Source organism: Trichoderma evansii (genome assembly GCF_050947405.1).
Source record: "Trichoderma evansii strain SZMC 28006 chromosome Unknown GGI43scaffold_6, whole genome shotgun sequence".
Taxonomy (NCBI): Eukaryota; Fungi; Ascomycota; class Sordariomycetes; order Hypocreales; family Hypocreaceae; genus Trichoderma; species Trichoderma evansii.
This window is the reverse complement of record NW_028145200.1, coordinates 279,405-297,563: the sequence shown is the minus strand read 5'-3', so window position 1 is coordinate 297,563 and position 18,159 is coordinate 279,405. Positions and strand designations below refer to the sequence as shown.

At 50.4% G+C, this 18,159-nt stretch overlaps 5 protein-coding genes across 5 annotated transcripts; 2 read left to right on the top strand and 3 right to left on the bottom strand.

The window, feature by feature from the left end:
• Positions 1-423: 423 nt before the first annotated feature.
• On the bottom strand, positions 424-4,271 carry GGI43DRAFT_400758 (uncharacterized protein). The gene has a single exon (XM_083205485.1). The coding sequence runs from the start codon at positions 3,532-3,534 to the stop codon at positions 874-876; it is 2,661 nt and encodes an 886-aa protein (XP_083061986.1). The 5' UTR covers positions 3,535-4,271; the 3' UTR covers positions 424-873.
• A 277-nt stretch (positions 4,272-4,548) lies between these two features.
• Positions 4,549-5,806, bottom strand: GGI43DRAFT_400755 (superoxide dismutase SOD1). The gene is made up of 5 exons (XM_083205484.1): positions 5,662-5,806; positions 5,150-5,329; positions 4,932-5,083; positions 4,771-4,867; positions 4,549-4,697 (listed from the first exon to the last, which is right to left on the bottom strand). The coding sequence occupies exons 1-5, from the start codon at positions 5,672-5,674 to the stop codon at positions 4,675-4,677; spliced, it is 465 nt and encodes a 154-aa protein (XP_083061985.1). The 5' UTR covers positions 5,675-5,806; the 3' UTR covers positions 4,549-4,674.
• A 3,797-nt stretch (positions 5,807-9,603) lies between these two features.
• GGI43DRAFT_327367 (CNH domain-containing protein) lies at positions 9,604-15,444 on the top strand. The gene is made up of 3 exons (XM_083201931.1): positions 9,604-13,204; positions 13,279-13,950; positions 14,018-15,444. The coding sequence occupies exons 1-3, from the start codon at positions 9,704-9,706 to the stop codon at positions 14,990-14,992; spliced, it is 5,148 nt and encodes a 1,715-aa protein (XP_083061984.1). The 5' UTR covers positions 9,604-9,703; the 3' UTR covers positions 14,993-15,444.
• A 41-nt stretch (positions 15,445-15,485) lies between these two features.
• On the bottom strand, positions 15,486-16,688 carry GGI43DRAFT_400751 (mitochondrial pyruvate carrier family protein). Its single transcript, XM_083205483.1, has 3 exons — positions 16,320-16,688; positions 16,093-16,229; positions 15,486-16,019 (listed from the first exon to the last, which is right to left on the bottom strand). The coding sequence occupies exons 1-3, from the start codon at positions 16,557-16,559 to the stop codon at positions 15,896-15,898; spliced, it is 501 nt and encodes a 166-aa protein (XP_083061983.1). The 5' UTR covers positions 16,560-16,688; the 3' UTR covers positions 15,486-15,895.
• A 306-nt stretch (positions 16,689-16,994) lies between these two features.
• On the top strand, positions 16,995-18,132 carry GGI43DRAFT_400747 (thioredoxin-like protein). Its single transcript, XM_083205482.1, has 3 exons — positions 16,995-17,206; positions 17,500-17,606; positions 17,736-18,132. The coding sequence occupies exons 1-3, from the start codon at positions 17,121-17,123 to the stop codon at positions 17,822-17,824; spliced, it is 282 nt and encodes a 93-aa protein (XP_083061982.1). The 5' UTR covers positions 16,995-17,120; the 3' UTR covers positions 17,825-18,132.
• The last annotated feature ends 27 nt before the right edge of the window (positions 18,133-18,159 follow it).

Sequence of the window (18,159 nt, the reverse complement as noted above, 5' to 3'; positions counted from 1 at the left end):
AGGCCAGCCGGCCAGTGGCATGCGCCGTTGGTTCGCGGGCCTTAACCGCTATTTTCCCGGGTCGCAGAGGTGTACTCCGTACTGTAGCAGAAAAAAGTTGTTGAACCGGTCACCGGGGGCTTCTCAACGGGTCGCCTCCTTTGCGGCTCCACCGAACGCCGGAACTTTGGGAACCTTTTTGCAAGGCGCCAATTGGCAGCGGGTGTTGGAACACCGTGGAATACGCGGGAACCTCGCGGGCCGCTCGTTACGCCTCGGGCTTGGGGGTTGTAAGGCTATTGTTCGATATACGCATGATGGATGTGAATGACATGCAATGATATTACTGTATAGCCTAAGCGTTGCTTGAAAGGGAAACCGGCTTCGCCCGGCCGCGCGCGTCTGGGTTTTTTGATTCCTTTCAAGTTAAGAATATGCAGCTGACCAAAAGGATGCTGTTTTGAGTTCCCTCCCGGCCTCCTTCCGTCGTGTCCGTTTGTAATCGCTTCGTCAGGATATCGTACTCTTTCCGTCCCGTGAAAGTGGCGATGATGGCATCATTGTCATGTGCGTCTATCTCGGCTCTTTCCGATAGACGCTTGACAGATACTTCTTACTGCCACCACCACTAACCACCGCCACTGTCTCGATTATTTGTTGCCACATAACTTGATGATAATTGGTTTCGAGCAAATCTTCCAACCAGATCCTCGTGACCTGAAATGTCTAAATTTCATCCTGGATTGTGATAATAAGACTTTTTGATAAACCATTTTCATTATACTCAAGTGTCATCGGGAATGCAGTTTCTCGCTTTATGCTATGTAAACTATGAAAAAGAAGAAAATCCCTATTTGAAACAACCGCCCCTTATCCCCAAACTTTTGTTTCCATTTAATCCTCAGTGATATCACCATACTCCCACATACCCTGCCTATCCTGCTTGGCCTGGCTCTCGACTTCCCGCAGGTGCTTCAGGTATGATTCAAAAGCCTTGCTGCGCTCCCAAGCCTTGAGCTTCTTGGGCACCATGCCGTATCCGCTGGCCACAATCTCCTTATTGATGGAGTCATTGGGTCCGGGCAGAGAGCCGTCTCCCTTGGTGTCATAGAGTGTGATGTAGCTGATGTTCTCCTTGCTGTCGACAAGATCAAAGTTGCCAACCAGGCGCTTACCCTCGGTCAGCTCATAAATTAGGCCAACAGCATCCTCAAAGTAGTGAGCGGCGGTGGGCAGCTGGACAAATGACAGTGATGCATCAATAGCTTGGGCCTTGAGCTTCTGGACACCAAACTTGGTCTGGTCCAAGGACCGCAGGTTAGACCAAGCAATCTTCTCGCTGTTTCCGTAGTCTACGTATACAACCTCTGCCTGCTTGGCTGTGCGGTCATTGGCTCGGACTCGGGCACGGTACCACTGGCCATCGGCTGAGAACTTGGCAGACACGAATTCTCCAGTCTTGGGGGCGTCTGCAAGGGGCTTGTTGTTCTTGGAATCGATGTGGAATTTTCGGAACTCGGTCATCAGAGATTCCAAAGCTGCTGTGCCCTTTCCGATCTCCTGAATCTTGAGTCTTCCGTTTCCATCAATGTTGGTAATAATAACATCTCGGTAATCAGCAGGCTTCTTGTCCAGTGTAACTTCCGCCTCAGGAGCACCGTTATCCTCAGCACCCTCATCGGCATTCTCCTCCTCTTGTGAAGGGTCATAGTCATGCCACAAACCACTCCTGGCTTCCTTTGCCTTCTTCTCGGCCGCGAAAAGCTCGACAGAGTTTCCTGATTTCTCGGCAGAGTAGGCGTGTACTGAAGCCAAGCCCTCTTCAATGAGGACCTTGGCAAAGTTTTCACGGCCAATGTACAGTTCACCGATGAATCCACCGACCTTGTCCATATCATGAATGTTCACCTCACAATCCCTCTGGTTGCATCGTCGGTTGGCCAGGTCGAGAGCCTCCTTGCCGAAAGGCTCGCCACCTTGTCCATCAGCACGAGGGGCTCTTGGGGCACGGATACCACCCAGAACCAAGGTCAGCTTGACGTTCTCACGGGGAATAAGGATGGTAAATCGAGAACCGGCCTTGCAGAAGTCAACAATAGCTGGTACCTTCTTCTGACGCTGTAGTGTAGCAAGCATAATCTTGGCTTTCTGAATGTTGTCTGAGAGATCCAGGTACTGCTTAGCCTTTTGAGGCTTTCCAGACCACATACCCTTCTTCTCCTCCTTGGCCTTCTCTTGAGCCGCAAGAAGCTCATCGTAGTTGGGAGCCCTATCGGTATCATCTTTCCTGTGTCTAATGACAGAGGCCCAACCGGCTTCTACCAACGCAAGACCAATGTTCTTGCCCTTTTCGGTAACTGTAGCCACGTCTCTGGCCTCAAAGCCTTCAGAAGCAGGCTTGGTTCCATCGATGCTAACTTTAACGTGCTTTCCAATCAACTTTGATCTCAGGAATTCCTTGGCCTCGTCTTTGAAGGGGCTCTCGGAGGGCTCGTTGGTTCGAGGTCCACGGATGCTGCTAAAGTTGATCCTCTTCTCTGCACTATCGTTCTTGGCCTTGACCAGAATAGTATCGGCACCAAGAATCTTGGTGACAGTCATCTCTTTGTCTCCAGTCTCTGCCTTGACAACATGGTGCTTGTGCAGGCGAATCTTTTGAGACTGAGCCTTCTTCTCGGCAGCTCTCAGAGCAGCCATCTTCTCTCCCAGCATGGTAGAATGGAAGTCGTTGCATCTGGCCAAACCCTCCTGCAGCAGGAATTCGGCAATGTTGCCTCGGGGATGAATGACATTGGCAACAAGCTGTCCCTGAGCGCTGGCACCGACAATCTCAACCTTGACCTGGCGCTGGAGTAACCTTGCCTCAACGAATGCTTTGGCCTCATTTCCGAACTCCTCGGCAGGCTGTGTGGCACCTGTAGAAGGAAGCGTACGCTCGGTGGACGGAGTTCGGACACCGGCAAGGAGAGTAAGGGGCTGCACATGCTTCTTCTCGGAAAGCAGCAAGCGAACGAGCAGTCGGTCACCGCTTAGCACTCTCTCGACAACACCATCGACGGTCTTGCCCTTCCACTGTGTAAGGAAGTCAGGGCCTCCCAGGTCGTTCTGAACTTCGATGGTGCCGTTTACACCTGACCACAGACCCTTGGAGCTGGACTTGGCCTCGGATTCGAGGGAACGAAGTGTCTCGAGTTTCTCGAGAAGCTCCTCAGATTCTTCCTTGCGGCCAGCATCCTCACGGACTTTCAGCCAACCAGCCTTGATAAGGTCATCGGGAAGGAGAGTTCCATCTTTGAGCTGGGCAGTACCAAACTCTCGGCCGGTTGTGGGAATGGTGTAGAGGACTGTGCATTGGACAGGCTTGCCAACAACGAGGTTTCGAAGATATTCACGGGACTGGAAAGCAAAAGGCTCATCTCCTTCTCGCTTCAGGTGAGGAGCCGAAACATATGCCAAGGAGAACGTGCGTTCGGCCGTGGGGTTGTTGGGGCTGGTCAGGATCAAGGTGTCGCCGCTCAAGACACTCTTGACATTGCCGATAAAGGTCTTCGACATGATGGGCCAGTAAGGTGAAGACAAGGGGAAACCTAATTAGGATTGCTGGTTAGCTAGTTGCGTGCTTTGAAGAGAGGCGAATTGGTTGTGTGGTCTTGGTATGGAGTCAATGTTTCAAGCAGAGATGGGGAAATAAAGCAGCAATTGCTACAAGCAGGAGAGGATCTTGGAGTAGCTGAGGTGAAGCTGCATGAAAACTGCCATTGAATCGTCTGAAGGGATCCAGGCAGAGCAGAATTATGTCACCACCAGGCGGAGAAAGAGGGACAACTGTTGGGAGCAGTGGCACGACTTTGGGCATGACTTGGGGTTCCCAACATACCTGAGCGGAGGACCGAAGAAGAAATGAGAAGATGTTTGAAGGTCTACCAAGCCGAATCTGAGCTTGGAAAGATGAATTGAGTAACAAAAGAGCAGATTGCAGAGCTGATGGAAGAAGCAGCTTTGTCGTGTGCCTTTGGGCAAGGTGTCAAGTCTCTTAGTGCCGAGTACCTCTCCTTGCGTCGAGAAGCCAGCTAATCGTTTGGTAGAGCTCGTTAGCACGCGGCATTCAACACTACAGGTGGCTTCAGTGTGGGGACCTTCAGGGACCTTTTGCTGCTATTGAGTGCTGGCCGGGCCCAAAAAGGCATGGAGGCGCGGGGCAAAGAGGTGGCAAAGGGGTTTGGAAGGAGGGGCACAATGAAATTGCCTGTGCCGAGCTATGTATGAGATTAACTAATCGGCAGCTAGATTGCGTTACACAACATGACGAGGGGCCGTTGAGGATAATTTGTATGGACATGAGCCATGTGGCTTTCAAGTTCAAACACTGCAATTGTCCGCGCCTAGGATGGACAGATAAGGTACCTAGTCCATGGATGGGAACAGCAGCTCGAGGCAATGTGATGTAATTGCAGCGATAATGCACCGTTTTTACCCCTCCATGGTCAGCTATCAATAGGTATTTAACTGGTATAATTGTTTTACGAGATGCGCGTGGCATGGCAATGTGAAGCCTTTTTTTAATTTGTTTTATTTGTTTGTTTGCTTGTTTACTACATTTTACCTAGCCAGGGCAAATCCATTCAATTGCCGTACGGATTTTGTTTCCACATTCTATAAGCTTAGGTGAAGCATAGCTACAGTGCTTTGACGAGCTTAGGCGGAGATACCAATGACACCTGAGTGACGGCCCCACGTTAGCAATTGGATATTTAAAGTGATCTGATATATCAGAAGAAAGAGGGTGCATACCGCAAGCAGGTCGGGGACCAGCGTTACCAGTCTTGAGGGACTCCTCGTTGTCACCCTTGCCGAGATCGTCGGTGCCGGCGTGGACAACAACAGTGCGCTAAATATGGATCGTTAGCACTTTTTGCCGTATTGGAAACATTACAAAAATGGAGGTTCCTTACGCCAATGACGCTGTTGGGGCCAATCAGCTGGACAAGGCTGTCAGTGATGGTGCCCTTGGCATTGCCCTGAGCATCAGTCTCGACGTTGCCGAGGTCACCAACGTGACGGGCCTCATCAGAAGGGGCACCGTGAGTCTTGCCGAAGGGGTTGACTGCCGAATAAGTTGGTAAGTCAAGTTTCTTTTCGTCCAATGTTCAAATGTATCAGATCAACTCACAGTGAGGGCCGGCAGAGGTGCAGCCGTTGGTGTTGTCGCCGTAGGTGTGGATGTGGAAGCCACGCTTGGCGTTGGGGTCATTGCCGGTGATGTCGTAGGTGATGGTGGTAGGGGCACCCTCCGAGGCCTGCTCGAAGACGACGGTGCCGGAGACCTTGGCGTCTCCTCGGAGAATAGTAACTGGAGCTCGTCGTTAGCGGAGGCTTCCAGACGGTTTCAAAAAGACGTCAAGCTGCGATGCGATCGCGCTGCGGCCATCAAGGGACACGCTTGCGCCAGCAGGATCTTCCAATGGGAAGAAGAAGCAGGGCTAGATGTCTATCAAGGTTGCGGCGCGGCCCGCTGTCCAACGAAGCCGTTTGAGCAGATAAAGAGGAAAACCCCCTCAAACCAGCTCGGGATGAGCACAGCATTGCCGCAACCCCCGCTAGACCAGCGACGACTATATAAAGCCGAGCATGGCGCTGCTAGGAACTACTGTCTGGCGCAATGGGGATCGGGAGGTGCCTTACCAGCCTTGACCATTTTGGCGGTTGGGTTTTAAAATTGTTTTTGTACGAAAAGGACGGCGAGATGACGATGATGAAGAGGTGGAGAGGACAGAGTTTGGAGAGGTTTGGGCCAGCTAAAAGAGAAGAGAGCCTTTCGCTGTGCCGGAGTTACGAACGCAGCTCGTTTCAAGGGTGGGGATTGCTATCGATGTCCGTCCTCTGCCCAGTAGCCTATCAATAACACTCCGGCAAGCTCCAGGCAAGGAAATTCTGCACCCAGGTGGTACTAACTACGATTAAGCTTGGTGAGGGGGAGGTCTTCGTGGGAGCTCTGTGCAGCTCCATTTTGCCCCGCAGCCGTCATTGTCGTCATTCTGACTTGCGGAAAGGCAACCTATAATGTCACTCCAACAGCGACGCTAGGCATTGATGGCTGACAAATGACGACAAAGCGAGCAATTCCGCATCGCTATTGCGGCCTTGTGTATAAGCCGAGGCTGGGTGCCGATAAAGGAGCTTTCGTTGAGAGAGGACTGGATGGCAGAGCTGCGAATCAGCACCAAGGCTATTTCACCTATATGGAGTAGATTCGGCTTGGCAGCCCCTCCAGTAGCTTCCATTGCTGTGATTGGTGAGAGAGAAGATGCATGACTGAGGCTGCCTTTCTTGTAAGAGGTGAATGTCGTCGACGTTGATGTAAAATGATTCTATCTAACCTTTGTGAAACAACAGCCAGTGTTACACATTACGGTATTTATATCACACTGGAATACTCTGTGCGACACCGTTGAGGTTAGCAGCTCATCATCTGTATAACTAATTACGCTCATCTTTACATCTGTGTATCCCGAATCACGCTGGCCAACAAGGAAAGCTTTTGGAGAGACTGGTTAATCCAATCGTTAGCTCAACCATCGGAGTGATTTTGATACCGCTTGCGTTTTCTTTCTCTCAATTCTTACAATGCCAAGCATTGCTGCGATCACGATCCATCTAGTGGCTGAAAAGTGTTTACTGGCGCATATCTGTCTTGGAAAGAGCTCCCCAGTGGCCAAGCTCGTCTCTGCTGTAGCCTGAATGAGCGGATCAGTGTTCGTCTCAATATATTAATGCCAAGTCCTATCCGGAGACAGATGATTGTAGAGATTCACATAGAGCTGTCACCTATACCACTGCTTGTTCAAGATCTCCCCAGAGCAACACCAGCGCTTCTCACTCCTTACAGGAGCAGTGCACTGGTTTAATACATACTAGTAGTAGTAGCTATAACGCGAGCGAATCGTGGCGTTCACTAATGTAGAAACCGACAAGGGGCGATGCAATTGAGTGATTTTTGACTACATTTCAACTAGAAATCTTACAAAAAAAGACAAATTACGGATTACTATCGTTTGCTATGGTGTGGTGGTGCGATTATTAAAACATAATGCATCTGTTTGATAGCTTCTTGATACTATAAACCTAGTGCCAACTATGATCCCTTTTCCATTTAGAGTTATATAGTCTCTTGGCAGCGTATCTGTTAAATTTAGCATCTGTGGGAAACAATTATAGGTTCGCCGATCCAAGACGGGTCGTCGATTGGTTCAGTAAATCGATTCTAGTCTAATATTAGGACGAAGCCCTGTTAGAGAAGATGGGGAATCGGCATCCGGAACCGCCCCGATTTTACAAGCTTGCGGTAAGCTGATATCAGCTTGCTCTGCCTCGATCGGAACGCTTCGTGGCGGATAAATTCAGATTCTAAATATAAATATACTAGTGAGTTTATCAATCACATCATTTATATCTATTTATCCATGCAATATCTTCTTCTGTCAACGGCTCAACATACGCAGCGCCGGAAGCGAATTTCGGCACGGAGCCGACCGAGTGGGGCCAGAGACCCTTGTGCACCAGACAGTCTTCTACTGTACTTGGAGAACTGGAGCAAAAAGGCTGGCAAAAGGATGATACGAAGAGATGGGTTATAAAGATGAGAATCATCTTGACTTTCTACAGCATTGTCTAAGCTACACGCTTATGGCAGCCCAAGGTAACACAAAGGCTCACCGGTTCAATGTCTTACAAAAACCTTGAGGCATAACGGTGAGGCCGACTATAGGGTATGATATTAAGCAGGCTGTGTGCACGATACATGTACTTTTGATTCGCGGGGGCTAATTGTGCTGCCTGCCTATCGCTCAATCCAAGATGAGGCGTCGGTGGCGAAAGTGGCAGTGGTGGTTGCACAATGGTGTTACAACATACGCCATATTACGGAGTAGTCTTGAGGCGTCTTTACCATCTTCATTTACCTATATGCAAGGGGCATCTACCTACCGCCCTGGAAATAAGGGGGAAAAAATAAAACTTGTCGGCCGTGGATTATAAGGTCGACAGCTCTGTTTTAGAAGCAGAGAAACACTGTTATCTTCAGATTAACCGCTAGCCCCCTCTTGGTGTCGTGGATAGTTTCCATTCTCGGGGCAAGGTAGCATCCTCGTATTGCCTGTGCACCCTCCTAAGAGCTCATGGCCCCTGCAATGGCGTGTTTTGTGGTTTCAACCAAGTTTCGACGCCATGCTAATTGATTAAAGAGGGAGGGAGGCCTTTGTCTTGTTGACTGCTGACCCTGCTTGGTGCTCAAACAGGCACACCCACAGAACCGTTTCCAGCCAACCTGAAGCTGGCAATCTGGCATTTGGATGAACTACAAAGGATACACTGCCCTGCTCCATACGGCCTACTTCCGCGAATACAGACGAGAGCTGCGCTGATCCTCATCAGCCCCTCGTATATACGAGTTGAGAGTACAAAGCACAGTACCAATTACTCCTGGCGAACACTAAACGTCACCAGAAACAACGTCACTGAGACGGCCAAGCACGGCGACCGAGGCTAGAGCCGCCGACTTTTCGTATTGTACTTGTGCGCTCTCCACGTGCCACTGCTGCCATGAGACCCTGATTCGGCGATATTCAGCGACGGCGAGGCTATGCTATGCGCGATGGCTTTTCATCCTCATCCTCGACTCACTCCTTATATGCGCCCAAGTCCATAAGCGATGCCTAATTTCAGTAGATCTGCAGATGTGAGATTGCCGGCAATGATGGCAGCTGGAAGCTAGCGCATTTTCTGCTCTAGGTTTTCCTATCCTTGGTTCATGGAATCAAATCTTTTTTCAGGGACCTCTCGTGCTGTCGTAGTTTATACTATCGCTACACGGCCTAGTGCTCCCCTCAATCTCTTAGCGCCCCTTCTAAAATAGGCACGTACTGTACCTCGCACTCAGTGGCAGATTCCCTTAATGCACGCTGTGGCAGACTGCGCGGCGCTTTTTGACAGCAGCAAGACAAAGACAGCAGCGACTGCCCACTGTCACTGGGTTTCAGGCCCTGGATCCGTAGCCCCGCCAGCGCCTCCCCCAGCGCCTCTTTGGGCTTATTAGCACCTAATTTCCAGCACACGCACGCACATACAGCTAAACTGAGGTGACCTCAATACGCGCATGGGTGTAAGCCTCCTCTTTTTTGAGGCTTGATCGAAGCTCTGTCTCCCGCAAACGGCTGACTGGCGTCGAACGGGTTCCTTGTTCGTGCTGCGTCTGTCCTAAACCTATTTTTATTTCGACTCTTTTTCTGACATACGCCGAGACCCTGATTGCGAGACGTCGTGGACGCCGTCTTGGAGCGTTTACTGCGCGAGGCTTCGTATAGTGAGAGGAACCCACCCGCTCAGCGCTCGTCTTGGCTTCCAGGCAAACTCCACTGTGAAGCTGTCCTGTCAGCCTCTCGGGCACAACGGAGGGGATTTTCGTCGGCCAAGCATACGCAGGAGCTAAGCCTTCGACTCCAAGCAGCCTAGCGGTTGACGAGCCCATTGTCTCCTTTGATGCCGCCCAATGCGACTCAGGCCTCCTTTGTTCGCTCTATACCGTTATCGCGATAAAGTTGACCCGTGAGGCTCGTCTCAGACAGCCCACCCGCCAGAAAAAGGCGTCAGCTGCTGCATACCAGTCTCTCGAGTTGTCGCTAGTCGCCTACTCGCTGACACTTTTTCGCCGGCCACCTCACCACCAAGCATGTCCTTTCGAAACAACGAAGGACGCCGGTACGGCCAGGTTCCGCCCGTCCAGTATCCAGTCGCTGGCCAGCAGCCCGCGGAGCAGTCCAACATGGCCCGCCAGGCGAGCTTCAACCACGGCGACGATGGCAGCTACTACGAGAGCCGTCCCCAAGACCAATACAGCGGCGCCTTGACACATGCACATCGGCCGTCGGCCAGTACTGGCGACGACGAACTCTTCATATCGGGCCAGGCAAACTACCCAGCCGGCCGGCCAGCGCCTGGCTCTGCCAGCAACACCGCAATGTCTGGCTATGCCCACCAGTATCAACAAGAGCAGGCGCCGCCTACGCCCTCACATGCTGCGTACAACCCCCAGTCTTTTGCGCAGCCTTCCAGCAACTTCCATCGGTCGCAGTCTACCAATGTGCCCTACGTTCATCAACAGACCATGTCGACACGATACAATGCGACTCCCATCAGCTCAAACAGCGCTTATAGCAGCCCCTCGCCGAACAACAACTACGCCGCCGCCCCTCAGACATATAACCCCGCCGCCTATGCTTCTGCGGCGCCACAACGATATCCTACGTATCACGGGCATACCAACAGCCATGAACAAGCCTATGGTGCTGGTGCTGCGCAGACATCGCCATCCTTCCCGCCCCAATCCCCAGGCCTGCCATATCCGACGCAATCTCCAACAAGAAACGCCTCGTATCAGCAAGCCATGCCCACCAGCCCGTCGTCGTTCGCGGTCACTGGTTCCCAAGCTCAGTCTTCGGCTTATGCCTCTCCGACCTACAACACTGGGCAGTATCAGGGATATGGCTCCAACGGTGGAAGTCCGAGCCCAGCTGCTTATCCTTCCAACTCCCAGGCCCCATATCCGACCAACTCCCAGATGCCAGCGTATCCTGTAAATGATGGCGCCTACTTTACTCGACCTGTTCGGTCGGACTCACAGGGCTCGTCCTCACTAGCATCGCCATACATGCAGCCACTTGGATCTCCCGGGATAGTTAGGCATCCAACCAATGCACCTCTGCCCAGTCGACCAATGGCTGACCTGCCCGAAGAGGCTACGCCCTGGGATGCGAATGGTCGGCCGCTTCCACAGCCCCATCCGTACCATGATGATGAACCCTACGACCAAGAAAGCATCATGCAAGAAATCGAAGCTGAGCTGGGAAGGACGGATCCCCGGCCACTGCCCTCGCCGCTCCCTGCTAACGGCCAGATGACGCTTCCTCACCGACCATCGAGTAGCACAGCGTCACAAGCCGTCTATGATGATGGGGATGACTCCGATGATTTGGAGGGAGCTGCTGGCGTATTGGCAATGCAGCAAGCTGAACTGGAGGAGAGGCGATTCAGCGGAAGCAGCTTCATCTACAACGAGGGACCAACTATTGCGCACCCACCTCAGTCCAACCCGCTCCCCCCACCGCCTGAAGAGCAGGATCACAGCAGTGATAGCGACTTTGGAGGATTTATGGACCTGGGAGGCCTCAGCGGTGGCTATGCAGGTACACTTACCTATGGTGATGGGATCGGGAATTACACTGGTTCTTCTTTGTCTCAAGGATCTCCTCGGCCATTGCCAGCACCTGGTTCAAGCCGACCTGCCGAAGTAGATTACGGTGATACAGGCGGCTTGCAGGCGCCCCGTGCTAAGCGACTCAGCTTCGACGAGGGAGATGAGAGAGTCTCTCTTCATTCTCGCCTCAGTTCAACAGCTGAATCCCCGAACAAAGATGATTACGAAGACCTCTTTTATCACCCAGGCCTTTCGAACCGGCCTCTACCAGCCCTTCCTCCCGCCCCCGGCTCAGACACTAGCTCCATGACTTCTGGGCAACTCACCAGTCTTACCGGGTACCATTCATATTCTCGAAGTTCAGATTCAAGAAGCCAACAGTACGAGAATCCAGAAAACTTTTATACTGGCAGTGCTTCCTCCACGCATCAGCCTGAAAGATCGATTTCACTGGCGGGCTATAGTCATACGCCGCAGGTGGTGACACCAGCAAGATCAAGGACAGATGCGGCAGAAGAGCGCAGGAAGATGACCAGGCAACAGGGGCCACACCAACCGTCGCTGCCGATTACTGAGTACGATGGCGGAATGAATGCTCCAGTAGGAGGCTTCGACAGCATCACCTTGCCCACTGGAGGCAGAAAGAAGAAGTTTCTTCCGTCAAAGCTTACGCCTGCCGACTTTAGGCGATGTCCAGAACCGTGGGCACTCAGTGGCATTGAAGCTTGGATCCGTGAGATGGCTGAGGGAGAGCTTGACCTGAGAGAGAAGATTATCGAAGAGGCGTTGACCATTATGTTTGTTTTCAAAGTGCCGACTATGAATGTTGCCGATGCCGAATCTCTGAGTACCACTGTGCTGGGTCATATGCTCAAGCACGGCGTCCTTCTACCTGATGAAGAATGGGTGAAACTTGGAAGCGGCCACATCTCGGGAGTCTTGTGGCAGTTGACCGGGTCTGGATGTTACGCCCCCAAGCTGCACGATGTGGAGATCAGCGGCCGTTGCTATTCGACCCACTGTATGCGTACACTCAAAAAGGTGGATCTTGAAGGCTTGAACGAGAAGGCTGCAGACGACTGGCACGTCTTCTATAAACTGACAAAGGAAGACATCGAATCCCGCCCAAAGAAGGAGGTGGAACGCCAAAATATTCTACACGAAATCGTCACCGGTGAAGAGCTTTACATTAGGCAGCTGGATATCTTCCGCACGCTCTACAGAGACGATTTACGAACCAGGCAGCCACCCATCATCCACCCTGACAAGCGTGACAAGTTCCTAACCGCAGTGTTCGGAAAGCTCGATACAGTTGTTCACATCAACAAGGACCATCTCTTGGCGCAGCTCAAGTACCGCCAACAAGAGCAAGGACCGTGGATCGTCGGCTTCAGCGATCTCTTCCGAGAGTGGATTCGTAAAGCTAAAAATGACTACATTGAGTATGCTACTGGATATCCACGAGCTGCGTATATGATACGCAAGGAGGCCAGCAGAAACCTCTTGTTCAAGAAATTCTTGGAAGACAAACAGAAAGACAAAGCCTCCTTGAAGCAAGATTGGACTCATTTCTTGATCACTCCGCTGCAGCGTCTTCAGCGATATATCCTTCTTCTTGAAACAGTAGAGCGAAAAATGGTAGGAGAAAGCGAAGAGCTCACCAACCTCAAGCGAGCCATTGAGGAGATCCGTGTGGTCACTTTGGAATGTGATGCCAAGGTTGCTGAGACCAACAAGAGAGTGGAAATGATGGAGCTCGACAGAATGCTCATCTTGCGACCAGGCTTCCAGTCTGTGCTTAACCTTGACCATCTCGGCAGAACTCTTGAAATACAGGGCGATTTACAAAGATTGAGTTCAAGCGGTATAAAATGGGTGGACACACATGCCCTGCTGTTTGATCACTATTTGATCTTGGCGAAGGTGGTCATCTCTAGAGATGGTAGAGGAGAGAAGAAATATGATGTTTCCAGAGAGGTAAGCTTCCATACCATTGTCTTTACGGATTTTCCATGTCCTGTTTTTCGCGAAGCGAATGCTAACCTTCATAGCCTATTCCTATGCCCCTTTTGTTCCTTGAAAGTAACAATGACGAGCCCGTCATCAAGCAAAAGGGTATTACGGCTCCTCTGGCCAGAACAGCAGCCGTTGTGCCTGCCGCCGGACCCGGAAATCAGCTCAACAAAGTACCAACGAATAATACTATGCGACCAGGCCTTGAGCATACTGCGACCGGCTCAACCACTGGCTCGTCAACGATGCTCACGCCAGCAGGGTCCAACGATGGCGAAGCCAACATCCTTTATCCCTTCAAGATCAAGCATTTGGGCCATGAAGTGTACACGCTCTATGCATCAAGTGCTCGAGACCGCGCAGACTGGTGCACGAAGATTGTTGAGGCGAAGACAAAGCATGCGAAGGCGCTGTTCTCTCAGAACGCAGAACCATTCAGACTTCGTGTACTTGCCGATGCTTCCTTTAACTATGACATCGCTTCTCCCCACGCACGATCTGCCGGTGTTCCTGTCAAGGGTACGCCGCTTGACAGAGCAATCCAAGAGTTGGAAGGCGTCCTTGGCTCTGCACAAGGTGTGGCTCCTGTGTGTCGTGCCCAGGTGAACTGCGCCACAGCTTTCTCAGCGTTTGGCAAGGCTGTCATTGCTATCGGTACAGACTATGGCATCTTTATTGCCGACCCTTCAAATCCCCGAGGATGGACCCGGGTAAGTAAATTGATTTCTTCTAACTGAGTCTATGGAGAGTTTCAAATCTAACGAAATGTGAATTTAGACGGTCCAAATAGCCAGAGTTACGCAAATTGCCGTTCTGGAAGAGTTCAACGTGTGCGTTGTAATTGCAGACAAGTCATTAATATCTTATCCTTTGGATGTGGTCGCACCAGTCTCAGAATACGCTGCGCCGGTCAATGATAACCCCAGAAAAGCTCCTCAAAGGCTGGCCAAGGACATTACCTACTTTGCGACGGCAAGGATGAAGGATCGAACGCTGCTGTTCCACAAGCGAAAGGAAGGTCTGCACACCATGTTTAAAGTTCTCGAGCCCATCTTGCAGAAATCTTCAGAAAAGAAGTCGCGATTGTTCGGAAGAAAGGGTGCCTCGGGAAGCACAGAATCCTTCCGCGACTTTGACGAGTTCTTTTTCCCGACAGAGTGTTTCTCTCTGAGTCTTTTCCAGACCTATATCGCCGTGTCTACATCCAAGGGTATTGAGATGTTGACACTTGACAAGAAGCAACCAATCTCCATCCCTGATCTCAAGGCCCCAGCAATTGCCAATATTGCCAACCGTATTCGAGAGCAGCATCCTCTGGGCATGTTCCGACTTAATGAGAACGAATTCATCCTCACGTATGAAGACTGTGCCGTGTACGTCGACAAACACGGCGAAGTGAGCAGAACCCTCATCATGGAGTATACGGGCAAGCAGAAGAAGGCCAAGGGTGCGACCATGTACGGACAGTATCTCATTTTGTACAACGAGGATTACGTCGAGGTCCGTAACGCTGACAACGGACGGCTACGGCAAATCATCGCTGGACGAGATGTGCGGGTGATTGACTTTGGCGTGAGAGGTCCAACTGGTGACAACGCGGCCCAGGCCTCCCAGGTGTATAACCAAAACGGTGGCCTGTCGACGGCGGGCGACGTTTCCAAGGGAACTGTCAAGATTGCCATGTCTCATCCGGAGCTGTCGGGCAGACAAATTATCCTGGAGATGCTTCTTAACGACGGTCATGCTGAGTAAAGAAAATTTAGACGCGCAAGGAGGCACATCTTTGATGATGAGTGCCGAGCTTAGAGAGCTCTATTTTAATTATCCTGTTCGGATAGGGCTGGCTTTTCTTCGTTTCTTCTGTTCATTTTTCTATTATTTCTATTTGTATCTCGGAGCAGTGGATTTTGTCATCCCCTGGCTCTTTACTTCTTATATATCCCCTCCTTTTGTTTCTCTTTTTTTCTGGCACGGCGCTTGGGAGAAGATGGGTGCAACAGTGGAAGAAGAAAGCTCATGAGGGAATAATGCAAAAAGCCTCTGAATGAATTTCATTATTTTATCACTTTTCTCTTGATGACTTTAATAAGAGATCTGTCTAGGTAGTTTATGTCTACTAGATGAATGTGCTTTATACAACTTTTGACGTCTTTTGGAATATCAATGGGTTTTTGGAGAAGATAAATTGAGTGCTTCTTGCATGGGAGTCACTTGGCTTACAGTCATTCCAGTAAATAGACAGGTTATTGTCGGATAGAAAAACATAACATTGCTTATAGTGCCCTACGTAAGCAATCCAACCTCTTTCCCCCTATTCCTTGCGGAATTATGATCCCTTCACTTGAAACCGACATCGCTCATCGGTTCGGACGCACAGTTAAAAAAAAAAAAAAGAATCTCCTCTTAAAGGCGAGCAAGTAGTGTACAAGCAAAGCCAAACCCATTGCAATGGCGCAATTAAATAAATCCCCTCGCATCCGCGCGCCTCTCCTCTCTGTGTTTAACAATGTCTTTTGTTTAGTCTCGGCATGGCCGCGTTTATCAAGATGGAGAGATTTTTCATGATATGACGGATATGTTGATATATCAGGCCTTGTTTATAAATGTTTGTATAAGGTTTTTCCTTTTTCGTTTTGAAGAAGCACTTGTACTTTTTTAAGCCTTGACGTTGGCCTCGACGACGCCTTTCTCGGACTCCTTCTTGCTCATCTCCCACATGGTGATACGGGTGATCTGGGTGATTCCGACGAGGGCGAGGAAGAAGTTGACAGCGGCGAGACTTAGAGTGATGGTTCCAGGTCAGTTTTTGCATTCTTTTAATAAATGACTGGGACGTTGGTTTCTTGACTTACAGCATGTTCTTGGGTCGGATGATGAAGCACCAACGCGTCCAGATCAGACCGGTGCACATGAGAGAGAAGTTTTGAGCAAAAGACAGCTTCTCAGCAGGTCGAGCGAAATCGGCAACACCTGTCAGGACAAGAGCCCACTATTAAGCAATAGGAGTCAGCCATATATTCACCCATATGTATACCCTTATATATAGCAGTAAGGACCAGGAAACGTCGGGAAACCTCACCTTCATGACGGGAGCCCAAAAGTGCACAGTCTTGATGCCAACCTCGCTCTCCCACGCCTTCTTGAACCAGCTAGCAGACTCCTGCTCTCCGGAAGCCGTGCTCTGCCATCGCTTGCCCTGCTGGCGGAACTGCTGGCGGAAGAACTGCTGGTTCTGGCTGGTGAAGAAGGGGGAAGAACCGGCAGCGCGCTGGCGCAGGATGGGCCGGGCGGCGCGCAGGATGTTGCTCGTAGGGGCCATGGCCTGCGAAATATATCCCGTAATTAGTATATTCCTGAAACTAGATATTTTTTTTTTATATCGCGTCCTTGTTCTTTTCGCGCAATTCGAAATCGATAGGCGACAAAAAACAAATGTGCACTCTTTGGGAAGGGAGGCGCGCGACTCACGGAAAAATGTCTGGACAATGGAACAGTCGAACTTGATACTGTAAATGCCTAAACAAAAGGTAAGCGCGAAAGGGAAGAGTCGTTGGAGATGAGCTTCCGAGTAAGCGGCCGTGCTTTAGCACCGGGATTCAGCCGACACCGGACTTTACTTTATGCACCCGAGTCGCATAAGCGCTATTAGCTGCATACTGTAGTGCAGTAGCAATGGGATTTTATGTACATTTTATGCTATGCTGCTGCATTAAGCTAGGATTTTATGCACGTGCACAAAGGCCAAGCTCCACCCAAAACAACGACAAATGAGTTATCTCGATACCATACACTAAGCAGTCAAAGGCGCAAGTTTCCAGACATTCCATTCAAACTCCCCAATTGAACCTCCTCCTCTTTCTCTCTCCCTCCCACCCCAAAAATGTCCGCCAAATTCGCCTTCGCCAAGTCCCTCAAGGAGGTTCGCTTCCTGTTCTGCCAGACCTCCGAGAAGAGCGCAGCTGTTCGGTACGTGGAAACCTTTGATATCGCCCGCTGTCAGCCTACACCTCGCTCTCTCCTTGTCAGCCCATGGAATTGCAACAAAGGGCCAAGATATGCGCTATTTATAAAAATGACATAGCTGTCCTACTACCTTGCTATGTAGCCAAGGCAGCTACCGTCGACCAATCGCCTGTCTCGAGCTCCAGAATCCAAGAGCGCATTTCCAATCTTTCCCGCAGCGGGGAGGAATTTCCACATGCACATGCCTACATATACATTCAGCTATAGATAAAACTAACAGAGTGGCTTCTATCTAGATCTTTCCTCACCACCCAATACCCAGCCATCAAGAAGGCCAACCCCAACACCCCGATCCTCCTCCGCGAAGCCGCCGGCACTCTTCCCAAAGTCTACGCCAGATTCGGTACGTTTCCCAGTGTTATCTCTAACTCCAGGTTTAGGATAGAGAGAGGACTTAAGAAAGGAGGAGGAAGAGCAAGACGAAGAAAAGAAGAAGACGGGAATATATGCTAATGGATACGTGCGATTCCAGAGTTCGGCAATGAAAAGTCACAGTCTCTCGAGGGCCTGACAGACAAGCAGATCGAGGATACTGTCTCAGGGCTAGTTAGCAAGGCATGAGCTGGAGAGAAAAATTGTATATATTAAAAAAAGAATAATAAAAGAGGAGATTGTATGGGGCCAAGACTTCTGGCTTGCATCCAAGTAAAGAAGACAAGATATCAATATGGCGTAATGACATAGGCGCTACAGTGTACAAGCTCAAATGCATAGATGAAAAACTAGACTTTGTATTTCGATGTCAAACGTGAGCGCAATGCAATGGTGTACCAGCCATTTAAAATATTGATGATAATGCGCAAGGCTTGGTAACTGAATCTACAAAAATTCTACAAAGAATCTTGAATAGACCACGAATAATGCTAAAAGGTCTGATTTTTACATATCTAATTGCT